Source organism: Scomber scombrus, chromosome 15 (assembly GCF_963691925.1).
Source record: "Scomber scombrus chromosome 15, fScoSco1.1, whole genome shotgun sequence".
NCBI classification, from domain to species: domain Eukaryota; kingdom Metazoa; phylum Chordata; class Actinopteri; order Scombriformes; family Scombridae; genus Scomber; species Scomber scombrus.
This window is the reverse complement of record NC_084984.1, coordinates 24,006,419-24,030,731: the sequence shown is the minus strand read 5'-3', so window position 1 is coordinate 24,030,731 and position 24,313 is coordinate 24,006,419. Positions and strand designations below refer to the sequence as shown.

At 40.8% G+C, this 24,313-nt stretch overlaps 1 protein-coding gene across 1 annotated transcript; it reads left to right on the top strand.

Annotated features, from left to right (window-relative positions):
- Nucleotides 1-106: 106 nt before the first annotated feature.
- Nucleotides 107-24,313, top strand: LOC133994950 (cGMP-dependent protein kinase 1-like). Its single transcript, XM_062434193.1, has 20 exons — nt 107-314; nt 1,721-1,856; nt 1,950-2,016; nt 2,105-2,204; nt 6,505-6,618; nt 12,324-12,429; nt 12,532-12,595; nt 12,729-12,806; nt 13,897-13,991; nt 14,387-14,452; nt 14,571-14,645; nt 15,298-15,394; nt 15,479-15,618; nt 17,749-17,838; nt 17,930-18,071; nt 19,255-19,418; nt 21,759-21,881; nt 23,270-23,332; nt 23,429-23,495; nt 24,215-24,313. The coding sequence occupies exons 1-20, from the start codon at nt 107-109 to the stop codon at nt 24,311-24,313; spliced, it is 2,094 nt and encodes a 697-aa protein (XP_062290177.1).

The following is a 24,313-nucleotide window of genomic DNA, read 5'->3' as shown; positions in this document are numbered from 1 at the left end:
TGAGTATTGTCTGAATATAACCTACAGTCCAACACTTTTGTAATCTCCCTCCTCTTTGTATTTCCCACTCTGCTCAGTCTATTTGTTCCTACATGTGTATATGACCATGTCTAAGAGCACCGGCACCCTGCGGGACCTTCAGTTGGCTCTGCAGCTGAAGATCGAGGAGCTCCGACAGAGAGACGCCCTCATCGATGAGCTGGAGCTGGAGCTGGACACTAAGGATGATCTGATCAGACAGCTGCAGATCGAGCTGGACAGGCATCGCAACGCATCACAGCAGGCAGCCAACTGTGTGGAGACAGCAAACACAGGTGTGACACTGCAATTAACACTCCCAGCTCCAGTGAAGGTGGACTCACCGTTAGACAAGAAGACAAAAGTCCAATAAGTCAGAAGCAGAGTTGTAGCACAGATTTTACAAACACTGCAGTCAAACACCAACTTCCCCCGTTCCCTGAGAACTTTATTTATTCAGGAAGTCAAGATTCAAGATTCAAGATTCAAGATTCAAGATTCAAGATTCAAGATTCAAGAACTTTATTTAGCCATTTGTGCTTGCACACATAGGAATTTTTGTGCAGTTTGTTCAGAGTCAAGACAAAATTTAAAAAGACACACAAGAAAGACACATTCATAAAACACATACACATACTCTAGACATAAAAAAAGTGCATAAAAACCCTGTGTAAAGGGAAAGTCATTCAGTCGTACTGTCCTCAAAGCTCTCCACATTGCTGGGAACAACATTTTGTTTGGGGAAATGCTGAATCATTTATTTAAGATCATTTTTTCATTCTTTTATCCAACCAAACACATCAGATGTTTTATGTTTGACAGCTTTATGCACTCACTCTGAGGACAGAGGACAGATTTTCTTAATAGTTCGAAAGAGAAGTAAACTTGAGCTTAAAGTCCTCTCAGGTTGCCACAAATAACAAATTACCCAGAAAAACAAAACATGACCTCATACCGTGAATAAAGATAATTATACAAATATTAATTTACCAATGTATAACATAAAAGAGTTATGCACAAAGCAGATCAGCTGCAGCACATTAAAGAGCAAATGTCATACATCCTCCCAGCTGCTGTCAATCAAACACAGACACCAACACACTCCAGCAGCTGTCAATCAAACACAGACACCGACACACTCCTCCCAGCTGCTGTCAATCAAACACAGACATGACACACTCCAGCTGCTGTCAATCAAACACAGACATGACACACTCCGGCAGCTGTCAATCAAACACAGACACCGACATGCTCCAGCTGCTGTCAATCAAACACGAACACCGACACACTCCTCCCAGCTGCTGTCAATCAAACACAGACACTACACACTCCTCCCAGCTGCTGTCAATCAAACACAGAAATGACATGTCTCCTCCCAGCTGCTGTCAATCAAACACAGACACCAACAAACTCCAGCTGCTGTCAATCAAACACGGACACCGACACTCTCCAGCTGCTGTCAATCAACCACAGACACGACACACTCCAGCTGCTGTCAATCAACCACAGACACGACACACTCCTCCCAGTTGCTGTCAATCAAACACAGACACCGATACACTCCAGCTGCTGTCAATCAAACACAGACACCGACACACTCCTCCCAGCTGCTGTCAATCAAACACAGACACTGACACACTCCAGCTGCCAAATATGATTTCAGTTGGACTTTAACTCTTGTCTCTCTGGATTTGTCCATCAGGAGCAGCAGTTCAGACTCCACCAGCAGCTGATGAGCCTCAGCGCATCAAGCGACAGGCCATCTCAGCAGAGCCCACAGCGCTGGACCCCTCTCAGCTCACAGACGTTACACTCACCAGCTACTGCAAGACCAAGGAGTGAGCATCAGATACCATAAACAATTATACATGAACACATATGAACACACATTCACAACGGCTAATCTGTGTGATGCATCTGTGAATGTGTAGATCCAGTGAGTTGATCCAGAGGGCTTTGATGGACAACGACTTCATGAAACACCTGGAACACGGACAGGTAATGACCACATCTGACCACATCATCCTTCTCATGTGTGTCTCTTATTGTAAAGCCTAACTGTTTTCTTGTTGGCTTATGTGTGCAGATCCTCACCATCATGGACTGTATGTATCCCACCAGCCTGGCCAAGAGCTGCTGTGTGATCCAGGAGGGAGATGACGGATCGACGGTCTACGTTCTGGAGGGTAAGGGTCCTCTCTTGGGTGACAGTGTAACATCATTGACTGTAACTGTAGGCTGTAATATTCTCTCCTCTTGTATCTCTGTGACTGTCACATCGCCGCCTCTCATATTAGTCATGGAGCTCTTTGCTTTAAAAGATCTAACTTCATGTCAAGGCTCTTTATTTCTGTCACAATACAACGCTGATGGATTCATTTTTTCTATTGTTTCAGCTCCACGAATACGACTGTTGACACTGATAAATACTGATTACTGACAGAAGCAACAACGTTAAAGTCTTCTTTTCACTAGTTAGGAACGTTTTTGTAAAGCTGTATTGGTCAGTTGATTGTCGGAAGCAACTATTTGCATAAATGATTGATTGTTTCAATAATTTTTCAAGCAATAATGCCAAATATTTGATGTTTCTGGTTCTCAAATGTGAAGACTTGCTGTGTTCCTTTTCATATGAAACACTTTTATTGAATATCTTAATATTTTAGATTGTCAGACCAAAATAACCCAACAATTTTAAGTCATGTCAATGTTCTCAGCTTCTTTTCCATATTGAGGAAATATCACACAGAATATATATTGTCTGGTTCATAATATTCATTCTCTTCATCACAGCACTGTACATGCATCAGTAGTCATGGCATGAGCGGGTTTTCACATTACTCATCTGCATGTGCACAACAAAATGTAGTAACATAAAGTGTAGTTACTATATTACCAAGCTTTCATTGCTAGAGGATCGCCAAAAACTTTATAATTTATCCTCTGTGCACCATGAATATCCACACACTGAATGTGATTGTAATCTGTAAATTAACCATCAGTATATTGTGCTCTCCATTATCGAAGTGTTGAATTGAAACTCTGCCACGATAGAAAGAAACACTGCTCTCTCTCAGTCCTCGGGCCTGTTGCTCAGCAGGGATAAACTAATGCGAGGTGAGAATCTGAATTGGGCTGATATGGACAGACAGCTCATTTGTTTGAACACAGGCAGCACAAGACTGCAAAATAGCCTGAACCAGCCGGAGTAAACAGAGGCTCCATCACTGACATTACTGTATGTGACATCAAGTTAAATGCATTTGGAGGTGGTTTGGGAGAGAAAATAGCAGGAAGAAGCCACATATTCTGCCTGTAGTGGAGGTGATTGTCTGGTTGGTGTTTTGTGTGTAAAGTGATACAAACTTGATGGTTTCTCTCTCTCTCTCACACACACACACTTTTTGAATAAATGCACAGAAACTTGCTTTGTGTCTTAGCTGCAGTTGAGTTCAGTCATATGTTCCTGACGATCGTGTTCCTCTCTCGACAACATCTCTTCTTGTTCTTCATTCTTCGTTCTGTCAAGGACAGCCAGTCTTTCACACACTCCATCTGAAACACTCTCACTGCAGCGTCGTGTTGCTCCTCGTGACTGTTTGTCTACAAAAGAGCTGTTTAACCCTCCTGTTGTCCTCGAGTCAAGGAAGGAAGGGAGGAAGAAGGAAGGAAAGGAGGGAGGGAGGAAGGAAGGAAGGAAGGGAGGAGGAAAGGAAGGGGTGAGGAAAGAAGGGAGGAAGGAAGAAGGAAGGAAAGGAGGGAGGAAGGAAGGATGGAAGGAAGGAAGGGAAGGAAGGTAAGAGGGAGGGAGGGAGAAAGGAAAAGAGGAAGGGATGAAGAAAGGAAAGAAGGACAGAGCAAAGACGGAAGGTAATGGGGAGGAAAGAAAGAGAGAAAGAGGGAGGGAGGAAAGAAGGAAGGGAGGAAGGAAGGAACGAAGAAAGGAAGGAGGGAAGGAAAGAAGGAGGGAGGGAGGGAGGAAGGAAGGACAGAAGGAAGGAAGAAAGGGGGGTGGAGGAAGGAAAGAAGGAAGCAAAGACAGAATGAAGGAAGAAAGGAAAGAGAGGGGAAGGAAAGAAAGAGAGAAGGAGGGAGGGAGGAAGGACAGACGGAAGGAAGGAAAGAAGGGAGGAAATAAGGAACAGTCAAAACAGACGGGGTCAATTTGACCCGGGAGGACGACACAAAGGTTAAAACGCCTCTGATCCACTGACAGTGTTCATTTTAGTCTCTTTCAGATCTTAATAGAAGCTCAGTCATCAACTCTTTTGAAATCATCTCTTTCCTTGAAGCTTTTTTTTATTTAGGATGGATTTAATTTCACTTTGTTCTCTCACTCCATCTGTCATGTGTGCATGTTTTTTTTTTTGATTTTCTGTTCCTGTTTTTAGCCATGATAGTATTTTGTCTCTTTGGGTGGCGTTGACAGTTAATTAGTCCACAACTTTGTCTTTTCTCAGGATGAATTGTAATGTAAGGGTCAGTGACAAATAAGGGTCGGCAAGATTAAGAAATTAATCAATTAAGAAATTTGTTAAAAACTAGTTTTAAAAGCAGCATCAGGTTTGTTAAAATGTACATTTAGTATTTTTGTTGGTTTTATATAATTTGAAATGACATTTGCATCATTTTTTACCAAAAGTAAGACTGAATGCTCCTGAAAATGTAAAATGGTGTAACCACAAAAGAATGATAAATATTACATATAAAGAGTTGTAATGTAAGATTATGCCAAACTAGTTGATATGGTGTTTTATTGAGAATTTACTGTTTTTAAGCAAGTTGAATTATTTGGTACAAAGTTTTTATGGTTACACCACTTAGACATTTTTGCTATAATCCTCTAATATATTCTCTCAAAATGGATTAAAAGCAGAAATTTGATGCTGGGTCCACAAAAAAAGAATGTGTGCAAGTTATTCATACGTTTATTTTCACATTTTAACCCTTTAAATTTGACTAAACCACATGGACACAAAAAACCTCATTGACCTATAAATGTATGATCCTCTGATTTTCATCCAGCGTCATCACCAGATCCTCTACTTTGATTTAATACCTGCTAAACTTCAACATGTAACTAAGTACATTTACATAAGTAATGAACTTATGAGCACATTTTAAGTACTTCCATTACTACTGAAATATTTCCATTTTATGCTTCTCTATACTTCTGCTGCACTACATTCAGAGGGTAATGTTACATATTTACTTCATGCTGTAGTTATTTTTCAGTCCAAAACTTTACATGAAATAATACAAAATTAAACCAGCAGTTCCCAAACGTTTTGATTTATAACCCCTGTGTGTAGTGTACAGATGTTACAGATGTTTGGGTTGTTTGCAGTTTGCATAAGGTAAAACTTCTGAAAAATGAATCAAACTTTCTTTCTTTACCAAGTACTATGTTATGCATCTATTAGTTGCATTGTCATGATGGTCAATGATGTTTCCCAAAGGATGAATCCTACTCACTTTGGTGATTTTCTGACTTTCCATCTTGTGTCACCATGTTTCTGCAAAACTTCATTTATTTCCAAATATCTGGGGGGAAAAAAAGGATTACATTCCCGTCACTCTGCTGCGCTAATTAGCACATTCAGGGTTGCCGATTCTCACGCTTTTGGTGAGAGACTCCTGCTGTCACCTTCTGTCTCTCTCACCCAAAACTAAGATGAAGCCATAAACACACTCTTTAATGAAAAGATAAATCTATACTGTACAGTAAAGGTTACACACAGACAACATTATACACATTTTAACACTGATCATATATCCATAAACCTTACAGAGAGATATGTACTGTCATTTTACACTGTGGTACTCCTAGTTTTACTTAAAGGACAAGTTCACAGTTTTCCAAGATTGTCTTGGACCAGCAGTCAGGTGAGGTTTTCCTCTCTGTAATCATTCCTCATGTTCATACTGGCTATTAAAAGATCTCCTTCAAATGTGCTTTCAATGTAAAGTGATGGAGGACTGTATCCATAGTGTGTCCACACAGTCATTTAAAGTAGATGATCAGCTTCTATTGAGCTTCATCAGTCTGAGTTAGTCATATCAAGTGATATCTGACACATTTACAGTCTTTTTAGCATCAGATTCCCTCTTAGTGTTTCCCTGTTGAGCTGTGGTGGAAGTATAGTAACAAAAATACTTTGGTACTAAAAACACTGTAACGTTGAAACGTAGAAGATGAAGATTTGACTCATTTGGACGCTGAAGCTTCATATTAGCTGTGGATTTAGTCCTCCAACACTTCCATTGTAAGTGCATTATGAAGGGATCTTCTAAATGTCAGTATGAACAGGAGGAATCATTACAGCAAAAAAAACACACTTCAAGTTCATTTGGGCTCCTGACTGTTGTTTTAACATCTCCTTTAAGTAAAAGATCTAAATATTCTTCTTCCACCACTGCTGTACTGTGTTGTCATAACTGTTTTAGTGCCATCGTAGCTTTAACTGTTTCTACGTGTCTTCACAGAGGGAATGGTCGAGGTGACGAAACAAGGAAACAAACTGTGCACCATCGGTCCGGGGAAAGTGTTTGGAGAACTGGCCATCCTGTACAACTGCACCCGCACAGCAACTGTAACAGGTACACACTGAAACACACACACACACACACACACACACACACACAGAGTACACACACACAGAGTACACACACACAGAGTACACACACAGCTGGTCCCAACGATATCACTAGACTAAAGTATGCATTACTGCTGCAGGAGAAATTAAAATAAACAAAGGCTCTGTAAACGCTTTAAAGTACCAGTGTGTAGAATTTAGTGCCATCTAGTGGTGAGGTTGCAAATTACAACCAACTAACATGGCGTTGTAACAAGACCAGCTCCCTTGTTAGATATAAAGGCTCATTCTAAGGTAAGCAAAACACAATCATTCTTATTTTCAGGTGATTAAACACTAATTAAAACATTCTTCTTAACATTATATTCCATTTCTGCCCATAGATCCACCTAAATCGTACACTCTGGTTCTTTAATGGTGCTGTAGCTTTTATTCATCAAATGGCAAATGGGAACTGTTATCAAGGCCAAACACAAACATCGTTCCCGCTCAGTTTAATTTTTCCACTTCTGACTAATAAACTCACAGCTTTGTAAAAGTACAGCTCACTACGGCTTCAGCTGACGAGCTATTTTAAAAGGTTAGACACACACACACACACACACACACACACACACACACACACACACACACACACACACACACACACACACACACACAAAGATGCATTTTTTACCCACTGCTTTTAAAAAGACGAGTTTCTGTTGAATTTATCAAAAGTGTCAGCAAGCCTCTCAAAATCTGACTGAATAAAACTGAAACTTATTTATTATTCAAGCAGAAATGATCAACTCTTTCTGTTTCCAGCTTGTCAAATGTGACCATTTGCTGTTTTTGTCATATATGACAGTAGGGCTGGGTATCAATACCACTACCAATCCAAGTCCCCTTAAAGTGATACTGATACCAGCTGAGTACTTCATTAGATACCCATCATTCTTTTATCCGGTGTAACAGGCGTGTAGTGTAGACACACTTTAGAGCGTTTAGGTGGCATCTTGGCTGCTGAACTGCTAAGCGCACTAACTCAAATTCACCACGACTTCACCACCACAGACGGGTTGTAGCTGCTGTGGCAGTGGGCCAATCACATGTCGCATTCAATCCAAGAACACTTGCTGTTGATTGGCTGCGAGCAAGTCCATACAAATAGTCATATTTTCTAGTTCTGGGTGTAAAAAGGATCAATTACAGGTATCGTTTGATGGGAGACATTTCGATACTACTTGGTATCGATTTATTTCGGTCAATACCTTAAAAGATATCATGTAATGATACCCAGCACTATATGCCAGTGAACTGAATATCTGAAGGTTTTGGACTGTTGTGAGATTAAACAAGCAAACTAAAGACATCACTGTAAGAAATTATGAATTAAATATATTTACAATTTTTGACCATTTTGACAAAAAAATTATGAAAAATAATTGTTAGTTGCAGCCCTCATTGATGCCCATTAGTGTGTGTGTGTGTGTGTGTGTGTGTGTGTGTGTGTGTGTGTGTGTGTGTGTGTGTGTGTGTGTGTGTGTGTGTGTGTGTGTGTGTGTGTGTGTGTGTGTGTGTGTGTGTGTGTGTGTGCTTATGCGATTTGCGTTAACGAACCCAAGCAAGAGAACATAAAAAGTTCCAAAACTTGAGGTGAAAATGTAGAAATGCTGCCTGCATGTCAAAAGTCAGTGTTCGACCTTCTGTGAACGCTTCATTTGAAAAGTTACCTCTATTTTCTCCTCAGATTGTTCGCACATGCCCAAAAACAATCATCCATTCCGGAATCTTGGTTGCTAAGCTCGTTGCTAAGGCGGTTGCTGAGGTGTTTCCACTCTCATATCTCAGGAGCCTTAAAGAGACAGGAGCTAAAACGGCCTGTTTCAGACAGAGGCTGAACTGAGGGGCTGCATAAAAGACCAGCAGAAGATAAATAAGGAGTTTTTCACTGGAAATCATGCAAAGATATTCCAGTAGAGACACAGAATATAAATATAGAGCAGGAGATGTGCACACAAGCAGAAACAGTATTATTATTTCTATGTATTATTCATCATGGTGGAGGGTCTTTGCAGTCAACTGGAGCCAGCTGTAGCTCTGATGTGTTGTTTCTTTTTCCAGCCTCTGGGAGATTAAAGGGTTAGGGTTAGGGTGTAAATACAGTTCAGTCAGAGATGAGAAGGGATCTTAAATCAGGACCAAAATCATCCCTTTGAAGTCAGGAAGGCTGGCCAACATGTCCTCACAATGCACACACACAAACACACTAACACCTTGGTAAAAACTGGTAGAGTTTAGTTTAACATCTTGTGAGAATCAGTTCACCGTATTTCACAATATTTATCTTTTCTATTTCATTGACTGTCTACATCCATGTTGCTAGGCGGCATCATGGCTTCCTGCATCCATCATGATTACCCATCACTCCTGGTCCTGTCCTAAAGCTCTTTCTGTTCTCACCCTCCCCTACGCTCCTCCTCCTCCTCCTCCTCCTTCTCCTCCTCCTCCTCCTCCTCCCCCTCCTCCTCCTCCTCCTCCTCCTCCTCCTCCGTTTTCATTATCACACCTCTTCATCCACACTGAATCCTGAAGCCTGAAGTGCTGTTCATGGTGCTCGTTGCACAGTCAGAGGTTCACTTAACAATTTAAAGGGGGCACTCCATCAGTTTAACACATGATGATCACTGACCCTTTCATGGAGAGAGCTACTCAGCCTCTGGAAATTTAATTGGATCTGGAGGAGCTTTCTACACATTGCTCACATTTTAGCAGAGTTGCAAAGCATAAAACTGCCTTTTAATTGTACATTTAAATGTAGACATGATAAACACTTTAGCTACAACCAACAGCACTCTGATGTAGTGTGCTGTTGTAGCTTTTAAATACAACACAGTTAAAGATGAAACCAAAAAGCAGTGTGTAGTCGGCTCACATTTCAGATGTCTATGAGTTGTTAACAGCTCCACCAAATAGTGATTTTTCTCTCTAAACTTCTCACATGCTTTCATTTCAATAAATGTTCAAATGATCCAATATTTCAGAAAAAATCAAAGATTAGAGAAAAAGTCCAAAAACTGAAAACACATTTGTGTATCAGAAGTTAGTTTTTTCTTCTTTCCTCTCCCATTAATCATCTCACCACCCCTCACATTTATCTGCTGACCCTTTGGAGGGGCCCCACCCCTAGGTTGGGAACCACTGGACTAAACTAGCTAACTGTATATAAAGTAGTGTAAACTAGCTCCACCTCCAGCAGCTACAACAGTAACATGTTGCTCTAACACTGATGCTTCACTGTTAATAATCTAATGATGTCATATATAATAATATATCAGTCAGAGGGACCAAACCACTACTTTTACTGTAATACTGCATACTACATCACTCATAATACTGCAGTACTTTTACTGTAATACTGCATACTACATCACTCATAATACTGCAGTACTTTTACTGTAATACTGCATACTACATCACTAATAATACTGTAGTACTTTTACTGTAATACTGCATACTACATCACTCATAATACTGTAGTACTTTTACTGTAATACTGCATACTACATCACTCATAATACTGCAGTACTTTTACTGTAATACTGCATACTACATCACTCATAATACTGTAGTACTTTTACTGTAATACTGCATCACTCATAATACTGCAGTACTTTTACTGTAATACTGCATACTACATCACTCATAATACTGCAGTACTTTTACTGTAATACTGCATACTACATCACTCATAATACTGCAGTACTTTTACTGTAATACTGCATACTACATCACTCATAATACTGCAGTACTTTTACTGTAATACTTGTAATGTAGTATATTTACATTGCTGTATTGGTACTTTTACTGCAGTAAAGGATCTGACTTCTTCCTTCACAGCTCCAGAAGAACATTGATTTCTTTCCCTGGATGTAGGAGCCAGTATTTATGTCTGGGTGTTTATGTATGTTTATATTTGTATCCAGGGCAGGTGAAAGCTTTATGGGCACAGGTGCAACTGGGAAACATTAAATTACTAAGTGAAGTGTGAAAAAAACAGGTCTTCACCCACACCTCGCTGAGTGGCTCATTGTTATTCAGGAGAGTCACCACAACAATCCTCCTTCTACTTTTTCCTCACACATTCATTTTTCTCCTGGAGTTTTGAATTGCTCAGATTCGTGATGGAAATGTTTGTCCGTGCTTATAAATGAGCCTCCTCTCTTTCTCTATTGCTTACTTGAATGACACTGAACTCCACAAGGACACTGATTGAAAGCGACAGAGAGGAGGAAAGATGAGCTCAGAACCTCGACTTAAAAAAAAAAAATCTGCCATTTATCTTTAAAGAAACCACACAGAGCCAAGAAGAGAAGCGTTGTAAACAAGTTTTTTTCAGATATGCCGCAAACAGTTTTATCAGTGGCTGTCTAGGCATACCTCCAGCACATCATCAAAGTGATATCAGCACACACACACACACAGACGAGTGAGACGCTGTATTATCTTCATCTGAAGCACAGCGACTGTTGGCCAGAAAATAAAAGAGATTTAATTTACAAAAGTATAAACAGGATGAAAAGGAAATGAGAGATTTCCATTTCTGAGAGTTTGTCTGGTTAATTTTAAGGAATTTAAAGGAATAGTTTGATTTTTGACATTTTGGGAAATATGTTTATTCACTTTCTTGCTGAGAGTTCTTGCTCCAGAAGTCGCTGCAAGAAACAGTTCACATTATTTAGTTTTTTTTTGGATACAATAAACATGTTTTTGCCATTTAGTTGTGATTCTTTATGGTATCATCAAATGTTTTCACATCTTCAAAGTCAGCACAACCTCTGCTATCCAGAAGTGTCTCCAGATAAGCTGTCGAAGAACGCTTGCATTGATTGGCTGTGAGCAAGTCCATACAAATAGTCATATTTTCTAGCTATGGGTGCAAAAAGGATCAATTGCAGGTATCGTTTGATGGGAGACATTTCAATTCTACTTGGTATCGATTTATTTCGGTTGATACCTTAAAGAGTACTGATACCCAGTGCTAGTCCCCAGTAGGGCTGGCTATTGTTAAAAAAATTATGCTACCAGTACAAATCCAAATGCCCTTAGAGTGATACTGATACCAGCTGAGTACTTCATTAGATACCCATCATTCTTTTATCTGGTGTAACAGGCGTGTAGTGTAGACACACTTTAGAGCGTTTAGGTGGCATCTTGGCTGCTGAAATGCTAAGCGCGCTAACTCTAATTCCCCACGACTTCATCACCACAAACACGTAGCTGCTGTGGCAGTGGGCCAATCACATGTGGCAATAATTCCAAGAATGCTTGCTGTTGATTGGCTGTGAGCAAGTCCATGCAAATAGTCATATTTTCTAGTTCCGGGTGCAAAAAAGATTGATTGCAGGTATCGTTTGATGGGAGACGTTTAGATACTACTTGGTATTGATTTATTTCGGTTGATACTTTAAAAGTATAGAGTACAGATACCCAGCTTTAGTGCCCAGGCAGCATTTTTACATATGTTCACATCATGTTTTGTAACTTTGATCACGTTTAACATCTGACATCAAAACAGTATACACACTAAATGACAGTCCCAATGTCCCATTTAATAAGAAGATTATGTGTTTTCAAAAACATGTTCAGCATCTTTTAAAACATAAAAAACTATTATAAAATACTATAAAACTACAATAAAGTTTTCGTTTTGCTGTCCGTCTGCAGCTCTGACTGACATCAAGCTCTGGGCGATTGATCGACAGGGTTTCCAGACCATCATGATGAGAACTGGTCTCATCAAACACTCCCAGTACACAGACTTCCTGCGCAGGTAACAAACATTACAGCACAGTATAATAAACTCTCCGCCACATACTGGAAGAATGACTCACATGTCTCACTCTAAACCCTCCTTTCCTTCTCCTCCTCGCAGCGTTCCCTCCTTTCAGACGTTAACCGAGGACGTTCTCAGTAAGCTGGCTGATGTTTTAGAGGAGGTGATGATGATGATGATGATGATGATGATATCTGTTTTTGCCATCTGTTTCCTTCCATGTGACAAATACAAATGGTTAGAGAGATCTATGTTTAGTAATCTAAGATATTCTCTGTCCTCACTCTCTCTCTCAGACTCATTACAGCGACGGTGATTACATTATCCGTCAGGGCGCCACCGGAGACACATTCTTCATCATCAGTGAAGGCCAGGTGAAGAAGAAGGATGAAAGTCTTTATTAGGAGGTCTAAAAGGGAGAAATGTTAGCAGAGAGGGGAAAGGTGATAACAGAGCTGAGAAGTCAGGCGCTTTCTTGGCTTTAACGATCTCTCACATTCATAAGATCAAATTTTCACGTGCGTATTTATAGAAATGCAGCTACGTCAGCAGATGATGGAACGATGTTTAAATTTAGGTAACGCTATCATGAAAAGAAATAAGTTCAAATATCAGTGATTTACACAGCAGACACGTAGGGCTGCATCCATTTATTATTACAATTATTAACTGATCTGTTGATTATTTTCCCACTTAATAAATTAGTCATTTGGCCTGTAAAATGTCCGAAAATGAGGAAAAATGTCAATCAGTGTTCCCCAAAATCCAAGATGTAACCTCAAATGTTTAGTTTATGTAATAATAATAACTTTATTTATATATTTATAGCACTTTTCATACAGGAAATGCTGCTCAAAGTGCTTTACAATGAATAGTTAATAGTTTTAATAAGATAGTAGTTATGAGGATTTCTTTTTATGATGTAGCAGTGAAGACTGATGGCTCTAATGGTTATACAATAAACCCCACAGTTCCATAAAGTTCTGCTCATTTACACTTTCAATATAAAATAACATTTACATCATTATTACTATGTTATATTTTCATGTCTTAGGTAAAATAGGACATGATATTGTGTGATAGGAGATGTTTAGTTGTGTAAAAGCTAAAAAAAATACACTCTCTCTGCTCTCTGAAACATGAATCAAGGTTTAATCACATTAATTGATCAGTCAGATCGACTATTGATGCTTTCTAAACACATCTGTGCTTCAACATTTGGTATAAACACTTTTTATGAGGGGAACAAACTGTGAGGAGAGAATATGAACAGTATGTAAGGGTTAAATTCATTTCTAACAGTGTCTCTAAAGTTTTTGTGCCTCAATTCGTCCAAAGTATTTAAACCATTTTTAATCATATTCAGTGTTGACTAAGAGGAGAAGCTGAGCTGTAAATCTGCTTTTTTTATTTATTTTTTTCATAGCTGGCAGAAATAAAGATTGTGATCTTTGGTCCTCACAGGTGAAAGTCTCTCAGCAGAACTCAGCCAACGAGGAGCCGGTGATGGTGAAGACTCTGAATAAAGGCGACTGGTTCGGAGAGCAGGCGCTGAAAGGGTCAAACACACACACACAAACACACACACACACACACACACACACAAAAAACTACAAGACTTCACTGAGAAATCGAACGTCATCATTCATACTGTAACATGCTGCACATTCCCAGCCTTTTATACAGAGACACAAAAAATAGTTAGTTTATGTAGAAGCTTCCTGAAGCCGACCAATCAGAGCAGAGTGGGCTCATCAGGAGGAGGAGGGGGCGGGGCCTTAATGAGACAGGATCTAAAATGTCCTGTTTCAGACAGAGGCTGAACTGAGCGGTTGAATAAAGGACCAGTACAAGATAAATAAGGATTTTTTAACTGGAAATCATACAAATATATTCCAGTAGGGACACAGAATATTAATATAGAGCTGGAAATTCTCTCTCTCTCTCTCTCTAGTGAGGACATCCGCACAGCCAGTGTCACAGCTGTGGGAGACGTCACATGTCTGGTCATTGATCGAGAGTGAGTGCTTCTTTTTGCTATACATGAATCTGGGTTTGATGCAGCGGTGGAGGCTGCGCTTCACTTTGCAATAATTTCTCTTTAAAGGCGTCTTTGTGTTGGTTGCTTTGTGTCTCAGGTCCTTCAAACACCTGATTGGAGGACTGGAGGAAGTCAACAACAAGCAGTATGACAGTGATGAGGTCAAGGCTAAGTGAGTTTTTTGAAAATATATATATTTGTATTTTTAAAAAGTATGAGTGCTTATGTAACAGCTGCTGTGGAAGGTTATATGAACACTATAGACACCATGTTAGATACATTTTTTGGTCATTTTAAATGAATGAAACTAGTTCAGTAAACCAATAAAACATCACAAATAAACCTTTGTCAGTCTATAAGAATGAAACTGTGTCATGTTTAAATTAAGCCATTGATAACATTTACTGTCATAACAAACACTTACATGATGTCTGAATGGCAGTAAGGCTTCACTGTAACAGACATGTTACGTAATTTAATTATAAAATAAATGTAAGTGTAATCTGTTACAGTTACTGATGAAAATGTTGATGATTACAAAGGAGGTTACATCTGAAGTCACCCCTTTAACATTTTCCTCATTTTTTAATATTTAACATGTTACTGAATACATATATTGCTGTTTTTAATTCTTTGAAATCAATATGTTTTTATATATTAAGTCAATAAATCATGATGTGGGCTTATTTGGAGCACACATGGGCTTAAATGGAGTCACAGTACCAATTAAACCCACTTTATTCATCAAATATCTGTATTTTATATTCCAAAATCAGAACACGATACCCATTTCTTTTCTTTCTTATCTCTTTATTGTCTGTTAGACGGCTGGCAGAGGCAGACTTCTTCTCCAGCGTGTCACTCAGTGATTTCAACACCATATGCACTCTAGGGGTCGGAGGCTTCAGTCGTGTAGAGCTGGTGAGAGTTTTCTAGCAGCTGATAATGACTACATACAACGTTTTATCTTGTTTGTCTGTAATTTAATGTGTCTCTTGTATTCAGGTTCAATTGAAGAACGACTCCAATCGATCGTTTGCCCTCAAAGTGTTAAAGAAACGTCACATTTTGGACACCAGCCAGCAGGGCCACATCCTGTCGGAGCGCCGCATCATGATGGAGGCTCACAGTCCGTTCATCATCAGGTCAGAAGGCACTTTTATAGCCGCTGACTTCAAGAGCTGGAAATTTATGCAGGTTGTAATTAAATGTGCAACAACTCTACTTCACAGTCTGCTGGGTGTAAATAATGATGATTTTTATCTTTGGTGTTCTTTTACCGCTCTGTTCAGTCTGTGCTCACTTTATGGCAAAAATGACTCAAGCTTTCTATGAAGAAGTGCTGCATTCACTACTGTAATTATTAAATTCTCTATATTAATAAACAAACTGCAGATATGTGGTTATTACAGCAGAGAGACCAGGAAACTGATAAAGAGGCAATAAAGGTCCAAACTGCAGATATTGGACCTCATGCAAGAAAAACACTCGTACGCACGGACTCATTCTTAAATTACGTGTACGAGAGATTCACGAAAACTTGCTGCAGTCACAGAATTTGTTGTATTTAGGATTTTCTCTTCAGTACGAACAATATTTATGAGTGCCGTAACAGTCACGTACAACCAACCAGCTACACTAAATCATGGTGACAAATGGGATCCCGGACGAGCCCCCATTTTATCATGAACTGACACAAAACCAATGAGGAGAACACTCCTTTAAGTTAAACAAAACCAAAGTAATTTATTTAATCAACTTATTTACATAAATTAATCAAAGTTATATGCTAAATCTGTAGAATCAGTGGTGTCTGGAAGTGCATGGATGCAGGAGTATGTTGAGTGCTAGAAATCAATCAAATAAAGCAAACATAGAAAAAGGGTTCTGCTGCTGGTAGAGAGAGAGCAACACTGAGTAGGCCAGCTTGTTTTATAAGGTGGCCCAACCCTCAGCCCAGGTGAACTGATTCAGCCTGATGACCTTGATCTGCTTGGATACTTCCTGGAAAGAAAATAAAACAAGGACAAGCAGACCAACCAGGCAGAGAAATCACAGAAAGTCCTCACAAGATTCTTTGAAATACTGCAATACATATACCATCATCCAGGACTTTATCAGGAATATCTGTGCAGTTTAATGCAATCCAACACAGCAGCTCTGCTATAAATTCTACTTTTATGAAGCTTTTACATTTTTGCTTGTTGACTTTGCCAGAAAGGTGATAATTCTACTTAATGTTTGTGACTGAGGTTGCAGAGGTTGGTGGTGGTGAATTGCAGTGCATCATACTGAAGTCTTCCTGACAGTTTGACCCCATATGTGTGTTGTTAACAACTTGCAACGTGCCAAATATGTTCCTTCACAACATTTTCTCAGTATGTTGAGAGCAAGCATGATTCAGCCCGCATTACCATCTGCTGTTGTGATTTATTTTAGTACATGAACATGATTTTCTAGGAGACAGAGTTGTCAACTTTAGACTCATGTGAATATAAGTCAAATATTCACTCTCTTTTCGCTCTGTTTTTGTTCTCCACCTCCTCCTGAGAGAAATATCTGGCTCATTAACTGCTAAATGCTCCATACAATACATTCATACTCATGATGCACAGTATAATCAATACAATAGTATAACTAAAACTGTTTATTTATCACTATTTATGTTAACTTTTATAATATTTACCATTTAAACAATCTGTAATTTGACCCGTCTCTCACCTAAACGTTTCTAGAGCTGAGGGAAACTGCAGAGTTTGTTCTTTATGGGTTTATCGCTATGAAAGAAGTCACTCCTTTTATATTACACACTTAACCCTCCTGTTGTCCTCGAGTCAAGGAAGGAAGGAAAGATGGAAGAAAGGATTGAAGGAATAATGGAAGGAAGGAAGGAAGGAAGGAAGGAAGGAAGGAAGAAAAGGAGGGAGGAAGGAAGGGAGGAAAGGAAAGAAGGAAGGGAGGAAGCATGGAAGAAGGAAGGAAGGAAGGAAGAAGGAAGAAAAGGTGAGAGGGAGGAAGGAAGGATTAAAATTGAGGCTGACACAAAGGTTAAACACCAGCATATTGATTAGTGCAGTTTTAAATATTACCTTATCCATTACTATTGATTAAAGCTAAACTTGAGTAGACTTGATAAGGGATCAGTAGGTTGTTGTTGGTGTTAGTAACGCTGGTAATTATTCGAGGTGTAACCATGGAGATTTTCTTTCAGCAGAGGCTCAGTTACAGGAATTGAATGCTCTCCTCTTTTAAACAACAACTCTGTCTTCCTGCAGGTTGTTTCGGACCTTCAGAGACTCCAAATATCTGTACATGCTGCTGGAGGCTTGTCTCGGGGGAGAACTGTGGACGGTGCTGCGAGACAGGTGTGTGATTGTGTCTGATTGTGTGTGTGTGTGTTCGACTATCAAAGAGCAGAAATCATTGGCGCGTTGGGGGCGTTTGCTTTTGTTTCAGGGGTTCGTTTGATGACGGCATCACGCGGTTCTACGCAGGCTGTGTGGTCGAGGCTCTGGCTTTCCTTCACTGCAGAGGAATCATCTACAGAGACCTCAAACCTGAAAACATCATCCTGGACTACCGAGGATACGCCAAGCTGGTGGGAACACGTGTTTTCTAGATGTTTAATGATGTGAATTAACAGATAGAGTGTTTTCAACCTCAGGAAAGTGTTTAGGAAACTACTCATACACACAATTTCTACAATGTCTGAGTCTGAATCTGATCAAATGAGCAGGGTTGGGAAGGTTACTGTGGAAACATAATAGGTTACAGATTACTAGTGACTTCATCAAAGTAATGTAACTTATTACATTTGATGACTTTTTGATGAGTTTTTTAATGTTCTAACCAATGTTTTCAGCTGTTAAGGGGTGTTCAGACCAAACACTATTACATGTAAAGTCAATGTAAAGACGCGATTAGACGCGAATTCGCGCCGGGCGACGCAACGCGATGCCACGAAAATCACGTCAACGCGCGAGTTGAAAATGTTGAACTTCTGCTGCGACATCACATGACGCTGTGCTGCGACGGCGTTGAGATTCTCCCGACATCACTTACGTCTAGCCCCTGTTAGCATAGCCGGCTTTCCCTTATAAAAATTTGAAAAAAAACTAACAAAAAAACCCCAAAACAGCTGGCTCTCCCAGCATAGATTCAACAGTTATTTTACGTGTGTCTCTGTCAGTTGATGTGTGTCGCAGGAAATGGAAGAGACTCAGGAGCCTCAGGGACACATATGAGCGAAAAGAGGAAGTGATCTCAACCATGGTTGATGATTGAAGAAGCAATGTTGTTGTTATCTAGTGAAAATGGACGGGCTCGCTACACGCGTGATGACACAAATTTTACATTATGGTCACAAAATGGTCACGCGTCGAAACTTGAGCGATAGATTCTCGTTTTGTTGCGCAACAAAATCACGTTCATCGCTTTTGGTGGTTTTTCATGCGGTAAGTGCTCCCATTAAGCACCAAAATCTAAGTTTCTGACTTCAGATGTAACCTTTGTAATCATCAACATTTTCATCAGTAACGGTAACAGATAACATTTACATTTTTTTAATAATTAAATTGCATAATGCCATAACACGTAATAGTTACTCCCCAACACTGACAACAAGTGTGGGAAAAAATGGTGATTGCTTAGTTTAAAGAAGACCACACATACTCAGTAGCGTCTCTCTTACACAGAACTACTCTCAGACAAGAAGAAAATAACCAAACTTAACCTTTAAAGCTCAGAAAACATTGGTGTTAGTGTTTGTTTCTCTCGCTCAGGTGGACTTTGGCTTTGCGAAGAAGGTTGGTCTGGGGAAGAAGACGTGGACGTTCTGTGGGACTCCTGAGTACGTCGCTCCTGAAGTCATCCTGAACAAAGGCCACGACAGCTCGGCCGACTGCTGGTCTCTGGGAATACTGGTGTTTGAGCTGCTCACTGGCAGGTAAAACTTTATCATCATGTCAGAGTGATTCACAAGAAGTCACATGTTGTTGGCATACACTACCGGTCAAAAGTTTTAGAACACCCCAATTTTTCCAGTTTTTTATTGAAATTCAAGCAGTTCAAGTCCAATGAATAGCTTGAAATGGTACAAAGGTAAGTGGTGAACTGTAAAACTGAAAATGATACAAAAACACTTAAAAATATAGGTCTTTCCTACAGAGAAATTGCAAAGAAAGTCAAGGTGTCAGTGAGTACAGTTTCACTCAGAAACTGGGGGAAACTGACAGGAAGAGGTCTGGCAGACCCAAAGCCACAACAGAGTCAAAAGACAAGTTTCTGAGAGTCAACAGCTTGCGTGATAGACGGCTCACAGGACAACAGACAGGTCGAGTTGCAGCAAGAAAGCCATTGCTAAGACGTCAGAATAAGAAGAAGAGGCTTGCCTGGGCCATGAAACACCACCAATGGACTACTGAAGACTGGAAGAAGCTGTTATGGAAACAAAATGTAAAATATTCTGTTCATCACGCAGGAGTTTTGTACGCCGTTGAGTAGAAAGGATGGTTCCTTAGTGCGTGACATTAACTGTCAAACATGGAGGAGGAAACATGATGGTCTGATGATTTTCTGGATCTAGGGTCGGCTACCACAGCATTCTGCAGCGATGCCATGCAGAACCTGTCAAGCACAGACCAGGTGGACTCAAATGCAGAGACAGGGACACAGGGATGAAGAGTTCTCAAGTCGTTTAATCGATCCAAAAGTCAAAAACCTGGAAATCCAATACACAGGGCAGAAGTAAAAATTCGCTAGGCAAAACTCGGGGTCCAAACGGCAAAACAGGTCGATAACACTAAATATTGATAGGACCGCTGGAACTCTGACAGGAAACTAACAAGAAACTGACAAGACGATCTGGCACCGAAAGGAAAGAGCACACCACATATATACCCTGGACAATAACGAGGTCCAGGTGTAACACATTAGGGGAAGGGAGGCAAACAGGAGGGGAGGAAGCTAGACAAGACAAGGGAAAACACACCAAAATAAAACAGGAAGTAGACAAGACAAAAACTAATCCTACAAAAATACATAACACTACCGGGCCCTGACAGAACCCTCTGGTATGCACGTAGTTGGTCAGGGGTTCATACTACAGCAAGATAATGACCCAAAACATAAGTCCAAGCTATGCCACAACTACCTTAGGAAAAAAGACCAAGATGGTAATCTTAAAAAAAAAATGTCAATAAAAAACTGGAAAAATTGGGGTGTTCTAAAACTTTTGACCGGTAGTGTATATTTGTTGGGATGGACACACACAGCTTTACTCTTGTTTTCCCCTCTCAGGATTACTATCATTGATCTTAGAAGTGTCTGATTCAGCTGCACATCGAACCTCTTTTCTCCATGAGTTCTGTTTGCTGGGTTGCTGGGGGTCAATAAAACTTGTTTAACACAGTCAAAACAGTTTTGACTCTCCTTTCCTTCCTTCTTCCTCCTTTCCCTCCTTTCTTCCTTCTTCCTCCCTCCCTTACTTCCTTCCTCCCTCCTTTCCTTCCTTCTTCCTCCTTTCCTTCCTTCTTCTTCCTTTCCTTATTTATTCTGTCCTTCTTTCCTTCCTTCCTCCCGTCCTTCCTTCCTTCTTTCCTTTCCTCCCTTCCTTCCTCCCTCCTTTCCTTCCTTCCTTCCCTCCTTTCCTTCCTTCTTCCTTCTTCCTCCCTCCTTTCCTTCCTTCTTCTTCCTTTCCTTCCTTCCTTCCTCCCTTTCCTTCCTTCTTCCTTCCTCCCTCCTTTCCTTCCTTCTTCCTCCTTTCCTTCCTCCCTTCCTTCATTCCTTCCTCCATCCCCTTTTCTTCCTTCCTTCCTTTCCTTCCTCCCTTACCTTTTTCCTTCTTTCCTTTCCTCCCTTCCCTCCCTTCCTTCCTCCCTCCTTTCCTTCCTTTCCTTCCTTCTTCCTTCTTCCTCCCTCCTTTCCTTCCTTCTTCCTTCTTCCTCCTTTCTTTCTTTATTCTGTCCTTCTTTCCTTCCTTCCTCCCGTCCTTCCTTCCTTCTTTCCTTTCCTCCCTTCCTTCCCTCCTTTCCTTCCTTCTTCCTCCCTCCCTCCTTTCCTTCCTTCTTCCTCCTTTCCTTCCTTCCTTCTTCCCTCCTCCCTCCTTTCCTTCCTTCTTCCTCCTTTCCTTCCTTCTTCCTCCCTTCCTTCCTTCTTCCTCCCTTCCTACTGTCTTCCTCCCTTCCTTCCTTCTTCCTCCTTTCCTTCCTTCTTCCTCCCTTCCTACCTTGACTCGAGGACAACAGGAGGGTTTAAGTCTTTTTGTTTTTCTACTTTCTGTCTCCAGCCCTCCGTTTTCAGGCTCTGACCCCATGAAGACGTATAACATCATCCTGAGAGGCATCGACATGATCGAGTTTCCAAAGAAGATCACCAAGAGCGGCGCTAACCTAATCAAACGCCTCTGCAGGTGGACCGAGCACCTCAGACCTTAGTCCACATAAAAACAGAATATTATTAGTTTTACTGAGGTTTAAAATGTGAGAATAGAAAGTTATCTTCTTAACGCCTCCTGCCACCGATAATCACTTATACTGTGTTTTTACCTTCGTGTAGTCCTCCCGGGTCTAATTGATCCCGTCTGTTTTGACTGTTCCTTCCTTCCTCCCTCCCTCCTTCTCTCTTTCTTTCCTCCCTCCCTCCCTCCTTCTCTCTTTCTTTCTTCTTTCCTTCTGTCCTTCCTTCCTCCCTCCCTCCTTCTTTCCTTCCCTCCTTCCTTCTTTCCTTTCCTTCCTCCCTTCCTTCTTTCCTTCCTCCCTTCCTTCTTTCCTCCTTCCCTCCTTCTCTCTTTCTTTCCTCCCCCTATCTTCCTCCCTTCCTTCTTTACTCTGTCCTTCTTTCCTTCTTTCCTTCCTTCCTTCCTCTTTTCCTTTCTCCCTCCCTTCCTCTTTTCCTTTCTCCATCCCTCCTACCTTCCTTCCTTCCTTATTTCCTCCGACCTTTCTTCCTTCCTTTCCTGCCTCCCTTCCTTCTTTCCTTTCCTCCCTACCTTCCTTCATCCTTCCTTCCTTCCTTCCTTCCTTCCTTCCCTCCTTTCCTTCCTTCTTCCTCCTTTCCTTCTTTCTTCCTCCCTTCCTTCCTCCTTTTCTTCCTTCTTCCTCCCTTCCTTCCTTGACTCGAGGACAACAGGAGGGTTAATGCAGCTAAATTCACTATTCAGTTGTTCTCATTTGCACATGTTTCTGTTTCTGTTGACATAAAATGGAAGTTGTATTAAACACTAATTTAATTGCCTCTCATAAACACGACAGCAGTCGCTCTGAAGCTTCTGGAGATTATTTTATAATTGTGACGTAGTCTGACAAACTCAACATAAAGCCTGTGTTCGTCAGTTCAGTTCAAGGCTTTCTTAAATTTACCAGCACACAGTTTAAACCCTCGCTGCGCAGCTTATATCATCGCTTTGCAAAAGCTGAAATATCCAGCTGAGATTTAAGAAGGAGGCAACAAAAATCGGTGAAAAAGAAAAAAAAAAGATGACATTTTTTCTGGTTTTCTGTCATTTATATCCTGTTCTGATATCAAAACATCCAAAATTTGAGGTGAATTTATGTAGAAATGCTGCCTGTAAGTCAAAACTGAGGCTTCAACCTGCTATGAACTCTTTGTTTCTGTTGTTTCTTTCTACTGTCTCTAAGTCTTTAACTGGAAATCATGCAAAGATATTCCAGTAGAGCCACAAATATACATATAGAGCTGGAGATGTGGCTTTTAATTGGATTGATGTGGATGTACTCTGAGTAGAACAGACGGCTCATTGTCTGTGAAAACATCTTTATACTGTGAGTGTGTTCACAGGGACAATCCCTCAGAGCGGCTGGGAAATCAGAAAAACGGAGTGAAGGACATCCAGAAACACAAGTGAGACAGTAACCACACTTATCAATAGATTTTACTCTGAACGCTTTTATGTGGGAGAAAAGGCTGTAGTCATGGCAACATGTCCTTGTCCTTCAGGTGGTTTGAGGGTTTCAACTGGGACGGCCTCCGCCAGGGAACCGTAGACTCTCCGTTCACTCCCACGGTGAGTTATCTCCAGTCTCTGTGATGTAAAACACACACAGAGGAAAGATTTAACCCTCCTGTTGTCCTCGAGTCAAGGAAGGAAGGGAGGAAGAAGGAAGGAAGGAGGGAGGAAGGAGGAAGGAAGGGAGGAAGGAAACAAGGAAAGGAAGGGAGGAAAGAAGAAGGAAGGAAAGGAGGGAGGAAGGAAGGAGGGAAGGGAGGGAGGAAGGAAGGATGGAAGGGAGGAAGAAGGTAGGAAAGAAGGAAGGGAGGAAGGACGAAGGAAGGAAAAGAGGGAGAAAGGGAGGAAGGAAAGGAAGGACGGAGGAAAGAAGGAAGGTAGGAGGGAGGGAGTGAGAGATAAAGGAAAAGAGAGAGGGAGGAAGGGAAGGGGAGGAAAGAAAGAAGGAGGGAGGGAGGAAGGAAGTAAGGAAGGAGGGAAGGAAAGAAGGAGGGAGGGAGGAAGGACAGAAGGAAGGAAGAAAGGGGATGGAGTAAGGAAAGAAGGAAGGAAGTAAGGAGGGAAGGAGGAAGGACATAACGAAGGAAGAAAGGGGGATGGAGGAAGGAAAGAAGGAAGGGAGGAAAGAGAGAGGAAGGAAAGAAAGAGAGAAGGAGGGAGGGAGGAAGGACAGACTGAAGGAAGGAAGGAAGGAAAGAAGGAACAGTCAAAACAGACGGGATCAATTTGACCCGGGAGGACGACAGGAATGTTAACATGCTGTGTCTTTATCTCAGGTGGACGGGCCACTGGACAACAGCAACTTCGACTATTTCCCAGAAGACATGGAGGAACCTCCTCCTGATGACGAGTCTGGTTGGGACGCTGAGTTTTAA

Coding starts and splice junctions, on each gene's coding strand:
- LOC133994950 (XM_062434193.1), top strand. CDS start 107: ATGTCTAAGAGCACCGGCACCCTGCGGGACCTTCAGTTGGCTCTGCAG. Junction 14,453..14,570: donor TGTCTGGTCATTGATCGAGA/GTGAGTGCTTCT, acceptor TTTGTGTCTCAG/GTCCTTCAAACACCTGATTG. Junction 15,619..17,748: donor CACAGTCCGTTCATCATCAG/GTCAGAAGGCAC, acceptor GTCTTCCTGCAG/GTTGTTTCGGACCTTCAGAG.